This window comes from Denticeps clupeoides, chromosome 5 (assembly GCF_900700375.1).
Source record: "Denticeps clupeoides chromosome 5, fDenClu1.1, whole genome shotgun sequence".
In the NCBI taxonomy this organism is placed as follows: domain Eukaryota; kingdom Metazoa; phylum Chordata; class Actinopteri; order Clupeiformes; family Denticipitidae; genus Denticeps; species Denticeps clupeoides.
The window spans coordinates 2,032,116-2,043,257 of record NC_041711.1 but is presented as its reverse complement, the minus strand read 5'-3'; the positions used below and the strand labels follow the sequence as shown (position 1 = coordinate 2,043,257).

Genomic DNA, 11,142 nt, shown 5'->3' with positions numbered 1-11,142 from the left:
AAGAGGAGCTTTGAACTGGGACCAGTACATGATGCCACGGTGGGAAAACGGATCTAAACTAGCACCAAATGGACTCATCCGCTGCCATTGCAGATTGAGTGTCAATATAATACTATAAAAATACTATACAGTATTATTTTTAAAAATACAATATTACACATAAATTTGTTGATGTATGACAGAAATTGAGTCATAGGGTTTCAGCATATTTAAATTGTTGATCAAAAATATTTCAATATTATACAAGATCATTCTAAACCATACAATATCATACAATATCATATTAGATCCTCATCGACTCGGTCTGGTGCAGGGTGTGTTTTACGTTGGGTGGAAGGGGGCGGGGCAGAGGCGTGGCTTGTGTTGGTTGTTCAGCAGTGGACAGAGAACGTGTGTTCTATTTGGTTTAATGGCTGCTTTAGCATGGCCTTGGGCCTGGCTGCCTGTGTTACGGTGTCTGTCGCGGTCTTCGTAATTGGTGGTTTAACACCGTTGGGCACATAATTCAGAAATTGGCAATGTAATATCAATTCACTGAATTTCATTACTGTATCGTTAAGGGGGCTCAACGACACCATTTACCAACCACAAATGTTTGGCACAGACAGGAGGGGGGGGGTAAATAAATAAATCCCCTTATGACATCATAAGGGGACAAATTCCAGTTCCGACCTCTTCATCTTATCTGCAGTTTTACTTGGCCGTCGTCCCCTTCACCATCACACATCCAGGTCTCAACAAAGACTCTGTTTATTTTGCCTTTTACTGAACAGCCCGTGAACCTGTACACCGCACATCCAGTCACACATGTTCTGTACACTGAGCAGCCAATCATGTTCACCCTGTACAATATACAGCCAGATTTACACAAATTCAGATTTATACATTCTCTAGTACACAGTGCGCACGCGCACACACCCTCTTACAACCGCAATTCAAGTAAAAGCTCGGAGCTCTTCGGCTGCTTGCTAGTTAAAACCCAAGCCGCATTAAAACCATAAATAAACGTATCCCTAAAAAAAACAAAAACAAAACAAACAAAAAAACTTTTTGTTTCGGCATCATGCAGTCCAGCCAATCACTGCTGCGGGGTGGGGCAACGCCCTTCAGTCCCGTTTCTACTGCACCAGGCCATCGGCCGAAAGGTTTGATATGTGGTAACTGGGTTCAGGAAAGGTGCTGCTGATCACACCTGAACCAGCGGGAAGAGGGGGACCCACAAGAAGCGGATCAGTTGGAAGACTTCAGGGGTCCTGCGGTGAGATGGGTGCTACTCCTCATCGGCACTCTTCAGCATCAGGATTGAGTTGTAGATCTTTAGAGCAGGGCCGAGCTTGATGCTCAAAATTTTGACTATGTCCGATTGGGTGAGGAGCAGAAAGGCCTCGCCGTCTATCTGCTGCACAAACACAACGACAACAGATGAACACGCCTCACGCAGCGGGTACGGAAGAACCGCGCACTCATATTTACCTCATTCCTGAAGGTGGCGGCATGCTCCCTGCAGCCTGGCAGCCCCCGAACAAAACCTGCCACCTGAAAGCAAACCACACACACCGGTTCTGTATACAAGGTTCTTCAAACAGCTGTGTGTGTGTGTGTGTGTGTGTGTGTGTGTGTGTGTGTGTGTGATCATTGACAATAATGTAAGCACAGGGTGCAATGGTGCTCGAAATACCGAACCATTCGTTCTGCCCCTCGTGCCCAACATGCCCTTATGGACCGAAGTATTTCGGCTTTGCACTTTATTTTTTTAATATGAAACGATAGTCACACATGTTCGGTTCAAAAGAGAAAGATAAAGAGTAAAAAGCTCCGCCCACCACATAACACAGCTCGTCTTAAGAGGTGCATTTCACACCTGTTGCAAACCACATCTGTCCATCGAAAATGCACGTCAGAATAAAAAATAACCCCCTGGGTATTATTCTCTTTACGCACGAAACTGGTCCCAAAAACCGAGGTACGTGGGGGCCGTACGGCGGGATACGCGTACCATCACATCCCTAAGCACAGCACCCGGCGCATTAGGGATGTTTGAAGACATCGATACAGAAATACAACAATACTTTACGTGGTGATACCGTATTGGCACAGGGACATCAAATATCGATATTTTTGTATACAAATTTAGTCCACCGGGTGGCGCTGTCAAGCGTTTTCTTCAGGGACGTCAGCAGAGACGAGAATCAGCATGTGACAACCATGTGACAGCCATACAGCCGGGTACTCTGAATCACGACAGACCAATCACGGCATCGCATTTCAGCTCGGTTTTTACATTCTCAGAGAACTGCACAATATATCGCGTCGTGACCCGTGTACCGTATCGTATTGCGGGGTCCTTGCCAAAGCGTGTCCTCTACCTTTAACCCACCCCCCCCGCGTGTACCTCATCAGTGTTCCATGCAGACACGCGTTTAGCCGTCAGTCCCAGGACTTCAGGTAGCAGCTTGCAGTGTTTCTCCCAGCTCAGTTGGACCCGCGGCGGCTCCCAACCTCCAAACACCGAGTCGTGGAGGAGCTGCTGAAGGGAGTCCACTGCACGCACACACACACACACACACACACACACACGTAACTCATAATTTATTACTGAAGAACAATAGCGAGAAAGCTTCATCATTTAATATTTACAAGGACACATGGTGTATATGGAGGGTGGAGCACACAGACAATCTTATTACCGCTCTTCTCTCCCTCCTGCTTCACCACTTGCAGCGTCAGACACCTGGGGGTGGAGCCAGACCTGCCCAAGACACACCCACACACCAAGCATTAAAAAAAAAAAAAAAAGTGAAGTGATTGTCACTTGTGATACACCGCAGCAGAGTACACGGTGCACACAGTGAAATTTGTCCTCTGCATTTAACCCATCGCCCTTGGTGAGCAGAGGGCACCATGACAGGCACCCCGGGGAGCAGTGTGTGGGGATGGTGCTTCGCTCAGTGGCACCTCAGCAGATCGGGATTCGAACCGGCAACCTTCTGATTACGGGGCCGCTTCCTTGACCGCTAGGACACCACTGTCCCTTTTTTTCACACTAACATTAAATAGTGGCCTGAAAACCACACAGACACGCACCTGGGTGGAGGGGAGTGGTTGCCAGGAGGCTCTGGCGTACTGGGCGTGGGGGTCTGTGCATGCGAGGACGGCGTATGCGGCTCGGCACGCCGCAGCTTCTGCGCGCCGGTGAGCGTGACCGGCCGCTCCCCGCTCAGGCGGTCGGGAAGCAGCGCGTCTCGATTCAGGTTCATCTCAGAGTAGGGACAGCTGACAGCCCTGTCGTTAAAAAAAACAAAGTGTTCAGACGGGCAGAGCTCCGCCCGGCCCCGGCCAAGGGCTTTCCCCGACTCTGTGGTCCTGTTACGCTCACGTGTAGTGCGTGCCGTAGCGAGGGCCACGGATGTGACCGACCCCGTTACATCCTGGTGTAGGACAGCCTTGGCCTGGAGGGACCAGTAAGTCGGCCTCACCTGCAACACACAGAAAAAGTTGTTTGTATAGAGTACAAAGTAGAGTACAGTGATTATTTCTGGATTAAAAAGTGAAGCATTTCGTGTCCTCTGCATTTAACCAATCACCTAAGTGAACAGTGGGCATCCATGATTTGAACCCACAACCATCCGATTGTAAGTCTGCTTACATTTACAGCATTTACCAGACGCCCTTATCCAGAGCGACTTACAATCAGTAGTTACAGGGACAGTTTCCCTGGAGACACTCAGGGTTAAGTGTCTTGCTCAGGGACACACTGGTAGTAAGTGGGATTCGAACCCGGGTCTTCTGGTTCATAGGCGAGTGTTTTACCCACTAGGCTACTACCACCCGTGCTTCCTTACCTGCTAGGTCACCACTGCGCAATTATTTAGTTTGAGATTCAGGAGACTGTGTGTGTGTGTGTGTGTGTGTGTGTGAATATATATATATATTACGGGGCCGCTAATATATATATTATAGAGTTTAAGCAGCCATGTTTGTTCCACTGAAAACATGATAATATAAGTGTCAAACGCAACAGTGTGTGTGTGTGCGTGTTCGTACTCTGCGGGTGCTGCAGCGGGTGTCCGGTCTTCTGGCACCATCCAACCGGATGAAGGTCAGGACTGTCCGCATCGAGCCAGTAATCATACTGATCGCTCCATCCATCAAAATGAATCTACGCACACACAATTATGAGGGTAAATCAGATCTGGCATTCAAATAAACACTGTTCACACACACACTCACACACACAAACCTTGACACGGTGCTCGTCGGTGGCGTTGATTGTTGCGATGCGAAGCAGCATGGAGTTCCTGCGGTCCACCGCCTCCAGCTTCATTCCCACCTGGAACCCATGTGGTGGCCTCTGCAGAGGAACATACCAGCTTCTCATCAAGCGTATACAGAACCTAAGGCTGACTTTTAGTGTCCATTTTGTCCACTGTGTCCCTGAGAAAGGCACTTAACCCCGAGTTACTGTCCCTGTAACTACTGATTGTAAGTCGCTCTGGATAAGGGTGTCTTTTAAATGATGTAAATAGAAAATGTACTATTAAACCCGCAGGAAAATTGTACTGACCTAAAAGTACAAGGAAGTAATGACCTCTGACCTTGACCTACCTGTTTGAAGGCCCTGGCAGGGGCTGCCTGGGTTCCAGTTTCTTCCAGATAGCGTTCCCACGAGAACGAACGCGGATGCTTGTACTCTACATATTTATAGAAATAAAAAAAACACAATAAATATGCAGGTATGGAAGTACTTTTAGTCACCCTGGGAAAAGGAGGACATTTTTAGGCCGCGTTAGAAAACGCTGCAGCCAGAAGCTGAAGGTAATTTGCCCGGCGTGGTTTACCGCGCCATCTCACCGGCAGGAGTGGTCAGCGTTAACTCCGCCTCTTCGCAGTAACCCACCGGGTGAATATACGGACTGCTGGCATCACACCTGCCATTCGAACAGAAACGGCGAGTTAATTCCAACATTCACACACACACGGACACACACACGGACACACACTCCTCACCAGTAATCGTAGGTGTCATCCCAGTTGTCAAAATGAATCAGAAGACGGTTGTCCACGGCAGCAGCGATGGTTGCGACGCAGATGAGTGACGGGTTCTTCCGGTCTACAGCCTCCAGCTTCATCCCAGCACGGAACCCAGAGGGCGTCACGGACTGCACGTTGCCATGGAAATACATCTCCATTAGTTCGGGTTTTTATTGCATGTGCAACACACACGTCACTTCTCCACGACTTTTAAACGGGTTATAGATTTCAAAAGTGCATTTACGTCATGTTGAAAACCTCGACTCCACCTGACGTCATATACATGCGGCGCCACGCGTGAGCCTGGCCTGGCATGCTGAGCTCGCAAACATTCAGCGTTCTAGAACAAAGATGTGGGGGTACACATCTGCACTGTACGCGATTAACCCCCGAGAATTCCCTGACTCCCCCTGTCTGGAGATGTCTTTATGGAGTGTGTGTGTGTGTGTGTGCGTGCGTGAGAGAGTGTGTATCTGCGAACACATGTAAGACTCACGGCATTTAGACTCCTGAACAGGTGTTTTGGGGCCAGTTGACCTCTGCAGTTTTTAACATAGGTACTCCAGTTGAATTCACCATCTCTGCATCCTACACACACACATTAACATGGGATCCTTGTTGATATATGTGTGTGTGTGTGTGAGAGAGAGAGAGAAACAGAGCAGGAACCTTTGGGAAGCAGCAGCTTGAGGCCCATTTTCTCACACCAGCCTGGCGGCTTCACGTCCCACGAGTCCGCATTTACCCAGAAGTCATAGCACTCAGGATAGCCATCAAAGTGAAGCCTGATTCTATAGCCTTGTGCCTGTCAGACAGGGAACAAACACGACGCTCGGGTTAAAGAATAATGATGATCATTTTACATCATATCCCGATTCCAATGTCGGTGGGACGTTGTGTAAAATGTAGTTAATAACAATGATTAGCAGATCCTCTTCAAACTACACGGCTCAAAAAATAAGACATCCTAGATCTGAATGAATGAAATACCCTTTTTAAAAACAACTCCTGGACAGTCTGTGCTATATGAAGCGAGACATGAAGTCCCATATGTGCTCAGTTGGATTCAGGTCTGGCGGACGGGCGGGCCAGTCCATAACATCAGTGCCGTCGTCTTGCAGGAACTGCTGACACACTCCAGCCACATGAGGTCTAGCATCGTCCTGCATTAGGAGGAACCCAGGACCAACCGCACCAGCATATGGTCTCACAAGGGGTCTGAGAAGCTCATCTGTGAAGCTCAACGGCAGTCAGGCTACCTCTGGTGAGCACATGGAGGTCTGTGCGGCCCCCCCCCCAAAGAAATGCCACCCCACACCATTACTGACCCACTGCCAAACCTGTCATGCTGGAGGACGTTGCTAGCACATGATCAGACACATGCACATCTGTGGCTACTGGAGGTGTATGTTGCAGGACTCTGGCAGTGCTCCTCCTCTTCCTCCTTGCTCAAAGGCAGAGGTAGAGGTCCTGCTGCTGGGTTGTTGCCCTCCTACGCCCTCCTCCACGTCTCCTGATGTCCTGGTAGAGCCTCCATTGCTCTGGACACAACGCTGACACACAGCAACCCTTCTTGCCACAACTCGCGTTGATGTGCCACCCTGGATGAGCTGCGCTACCTGGGCCTCTTGTGTGGGTTGTAGACTCCGTCTCATGCCACCACCAGAGTGAAAGCACCACCAGCATTCAGAAGTGATCAAAACATCAGCCAGAAAGCACAGCAACAGAGAAGTGGTCTGTGGTCCCCGCCGTTATTGGGGAGGTCCTGCTAATTTCCTGTGATTTCCACCCGTTGTCTGTTCCATTTGCACAACCGCATGTGAAACTGGTCGTCAGTCAGCGTTACTTCCTAAGTGGACAGTTTGGTTTCACAGAAGTTTGATTTTTTTGAGCAGTGCATTTTCAACTGAATACACTAAAAAAGACAAGATATCTAATGTTCGAACTGTTAAGATTTGCTTTTTCGCTCGTTTTGAATTAGATGCCTGCAACACGCTCCCCAAAAGCTTGGAGAGGGGCATATTAACCACCGAACCTAACTACTGACGTACCTCAGCGACTGTCAGCACACAGAACAGTGACGGGTGGGTGGGGTCCAAACCCTCCAGCTTCATCCCGACCTTGAAGCCATTCCTACTCTGGGGGAAGGACTGATGCTGAACACACACACACACACACACACACACACACACCACGATTATTAAAACAAATAAAACGATAAAAAAATGGAAGGAATAAGAGCACCTGTGTGTGTGTGTGTGTGTGTGTATCTATGTGTTACCTCCTTAAAGAGTTTGAGAGGAGCAGCGGTCCCCTTTTCCTCCTCCAGATAGGTAGACCAGCTCCAAGGACGCTTCTTCTGCTGAGGTGCCGTAACTAAAGTGACATGACAACGTCACCATACAGTCCAGCACTCACTGCAGTCATCGTTGTGCGTGGCTGCCGCTGTGTTTGTGTTTCTTTACCTAATCTGGCCAGTTTCGCTGCCCTCCTGCCCCTGTAAGCACGAAGCTTTTCCTGGAATTACATAACAAAAAGAAACATTGGCAATTTTGCAACAAGTCGTGATTGGCAAATAAGACGCAAGTGCCGCTGCTATTGGACAATCCGGACTACATGCTCATCAGCTAGAGGTGTGAACCTTCACTTGTCTCACGATTAGATTTCGATTATCAACGGCTCTGTATCGATGAATTCCATACATTTTCTACGTTGTCGCATGATGTTTTCAAATCCAAGAGTTAAGGTCTCGTACGCCTCCTTTAAACGCACACGGCACTACGCTGTGGGCGGAGTTAGTGGTCTGCCCCGGTCCTGATGCAGATCAACTCTCCACCAAGCAGAGGCTCCTGTGGGCCCTTCGTCCCTGTCCCGCGTACGAGAGGTTACCGACATTTACCCGGGCGTGGCGGAACTGAGCTGCTGTAAGCATAATAAAGAGAGAGCGTGATGGAAACCCCAGCACCCAGGTGAGATTCTCTTCCTTCGCGGTGTTCTGGATCAACTAGTGGCCTAGTGGTCAAGGAAGCGGCCCCGTAATCAGAAGGTTGCCGGTTCGAATACCGATCCGCCAAGGTGCCACTGAGGTGCCACTGAGTAAAGCACCGTCCCCACACACTGCTCCCCGGGCGCCTGTCATGGCCGCCCACTGCTCACCCAGGGTGATGGGTTAAATGCAGAGGACACATTTCGTTGTGTCACCGTGTGCTGTGCTGCAGTGTCTCACAATGACAATCACTTCACTTTCATTTTCAACTGGTGACCTGCACGTGTTTGGTTCATTTAAGAAATTATTATTAACGCTGTTCCTGATGTCAGCTCTAAATGTCAGTGGAAATAAAATAAAATAAAAAAAACATTCGGTTCCACTCGCGACAAGGAATCAATCTCCTTTCTCTGCATGCTTCACCGGATTCCTCCCCTACACACCGACCCAAACCCGTTACGACCTGAAACCACGAACAGCAGAAAAGCATCCGTTGCGGCAGGTATGCGTTTTCCCGCTAGTTGGAGAAAATCGAACGCCGCTTTCAGACCACAGTCGCTCCGGACGGGACTTTTTAACTAGAAAATGGATTAATCCCAACACCCCTATTACCAGCGCAGAGAGGGATTATATATTTACTACGAAACTCGAATGCAACAAAACAAGACCTCTTCATCTTCGGCATTCTCCTCCTCTTCGTCATCTGCTTCCATGAACATTTTCTTCTTCTTCCTCACCCTCTTTCCAAGAGTCTCACATACCTCTCCTGGAGTGGATCTACACACACACACACACGCGTGCAGAAGGTTAATCCGCAGTGCGCGATATTTCCTGCGCAACGTTCCTGTCTGTGTGCGAGTTACCTGCCACTGGACGGCTGCACACACGCAAAGCTGCAGAACTTCCCCTGCAGGAAGGATTCCGGCGCTCCGGACGTTCCGCAGGAACTGCAGGTGCCCAGCTCCGTGCCGGGTGCGGCTGAGGTGGCTGCTGCGTGTGGGACATTTCAGAAACGACCCGTTACCGGGGACAAAAGAACACAACTACAGAGAGATCCCCAGAACATCATAAATATAGGGTGGTAGAAGCCTAGTGGGTAACACACTCGCCTATGAACCAGAAGACCCAGGTTCAAACCCCACTTACTACCATCGTGTCCCTGAGCAGGACACTTAACCCTGAGTGTCTCCAGGGGGGACTGTCCCTGTAACTACTGACTGGATAAGGGCGTCTGGTAAACCCTGTAAATGTAAACGGATCTACTGCCCGTCAGGCTGTGGGTCTGTATATCTAAACAGGGGAGCTGTAAATATGGAGGCAGGTCCTTACGGTCTCTCTTATCGAGCACCTCCGCTTCAGACGGCGGCTGCGGCCGCTGTGGATTGGCGGGTGTGGCTCGGTCAGAGTTGGGAGTCTGTGTTTGGCTGGCATCCTGCTCGGTCACGATCTCAAGCGTCCCGAACTCGGTCATTCGAAACTACAAGTGGCACCCCAACGTCACACAAACACACACACAGAGCAAACATAGTAATAGTGGCCACAAGCAGAAAGATTTGTTTTAAAAAAAAAAATAATAATAATAAAGTTTTAAAAAGTCCAGCCTCTTTAATGTCCACATTCACGCAATGACACCATGAAAAGATTAAAAAAATAAAATAAAAAAATAAACATTTACCCGAATGTCACTGCCGGGCAGCGTAGCGATGCCGTCCTTCCAGTCCAGGGCAGTCTTCAAATCGAATTCCGGCCCAGGGCCGGGAGGGTCACCCGGCGGCGTGCTCATCATCTGCTAAATCGGAACATGTATATAAACACACACACACGGCAGTGGTGTCCTAGCGGTTAAAGAAGCCATTGTGGTCCCCTTGATGATGGTCCCGTCCCCACACACTGCTCCCTGGGCACAATGACAAATCACTTCACCTTATATTACCGGGTCCTGGTGGTCAACCAGTTGCGACCTCTGACCTTTCACCTGAGGTCATGACTGTCCAATGAAGTCTGAAGGAATCCTATCGATTAATCGTGACTTCAAGTTCGCCTACCAAGAAATTCCAGTTCACCTGTAAACGGACTAAAATTCTATTGAATCTTTATTGATTAAGAATCAATTAGGTGTTTCGGTGATGCTAAAAAGGAGTCAGGGTTCACAAGTCAAATTTCCAAAATATTGTTAAACTAAACTTATGAGAACCCTGACAAGACTTAAATAACGGCGTTTCTTCCTCAAAGTTCACGCAGCCCGAGTCAGAGTAAAATGGACCAATCGGGTTCGGGCATCAGACAGTCAGCTGAAATCTACATGACTTTTAAAAGGAGGCACGCGGCGAAGAAAGTTCTGGAAAGATCCTATGGACCTGCGCTGGTTCTAAACGTTGCAGTCGTGAAAGGGATGCCACAGTGATGCACAACAAGTGAAATGCTTTCAACCGTCACCCTTGGTGAGCAGTGGCACCTCAGTGGCACCTCGGCGGCTCGGGATTCGAACCGGCAACCTTCTGATTACGGGGCCGCTTCCTCAACCGCTAGACCACCACCGTCCCCAAACAAAAGTTTCTAGTCTAACGGGAACCAGCGACTTCATTATACATTCATTCATTTCAAAGACTTTTCCAGAACTTTTTAAAGTCTGGAAACTTCTCCAGGGTTCTAACGAGCGTCGGTACCCGGAGGAGCGAGCGGGAAAACGAGCTAAACGAGAACCTCCAGAACCCGGACGAACCCACACGGACCGCGCAGCACCGGAGCGCCGCTACCTCCCCGCGCCGCCGCAAGGGGGCGCCGCCCGCGGCCCGGATCGCGGGCATCGGAACATTGAAAAAGCACCAAAACACGCGTTAGCGGCCACAGAGACGAGCGGACCGGACCGAACCCGGCGGCGGTCCTGTCCCGCCGCGCAGCCCGGTTCACGGGTCCAAACGACGCGAGTTACGCCGACAAGTCCGCCTTTCCAGTCTTTCCGCAAATTCTCCCCGGAGCGGAGCTTTCGCGGGACGCGGAGCGGGGTCCGGTTCCGGCGGACCCGCCGCGGCGCCCCGCGGCCGTTCGCGCGTTTACTCGTCGCCGCGACGCGCCGCAATTCGCGCAAAAACGCGCCCGCGGTTTTCCGGACGCGCCGGTCGCGC

General features: G+C 49.9%; 1 protein-coding gene across 1 annotated transcript; it reads right to left on the bottom strand.

Moving 5' to 3' along the window:
- Positions 1-193: 193 nt before the first annotated feature.
- l3mbtl1b (L3MBTL histone methyl-lysine binding protein 1b) lies at positions 194-11,142 on the bottom strand. The gene is made up of 20 exons (XM_028980616.1): positions 9,693-11,142; positions 9,347-9,494; positions 8,881-9,007; positions 8,686-8,794; positions 7,497-7,548; positions 7,313-7,407; positions 7,083-7,187; positions 5,701-5,836; positions 5,528-5,619; positions 5,008-5,159; positions 4,852-4,928; positions 4,606-4,691; positions 4,241-4,351; positions 4,045-4,159; positions 3,377-3,476; positions 3,085-3,282; positions 2,688-2,749; positions 2,393-2,541; positions 1,474-1,536; positions 194-1,399 (listed from the first exon to the last, which is right to left on the bottom strand). The coding sequence occupies exons 1-20, from the start codon at positions 9,801-9,803 to the stop codon at positions 1,271-1,273; spliced, it is 2,217 nt and encodes a 738-aa protein (XP_028836449.1). The 5' UTR covers positions 9,804-11,142; the 3' UTR covers positions 194-1,270.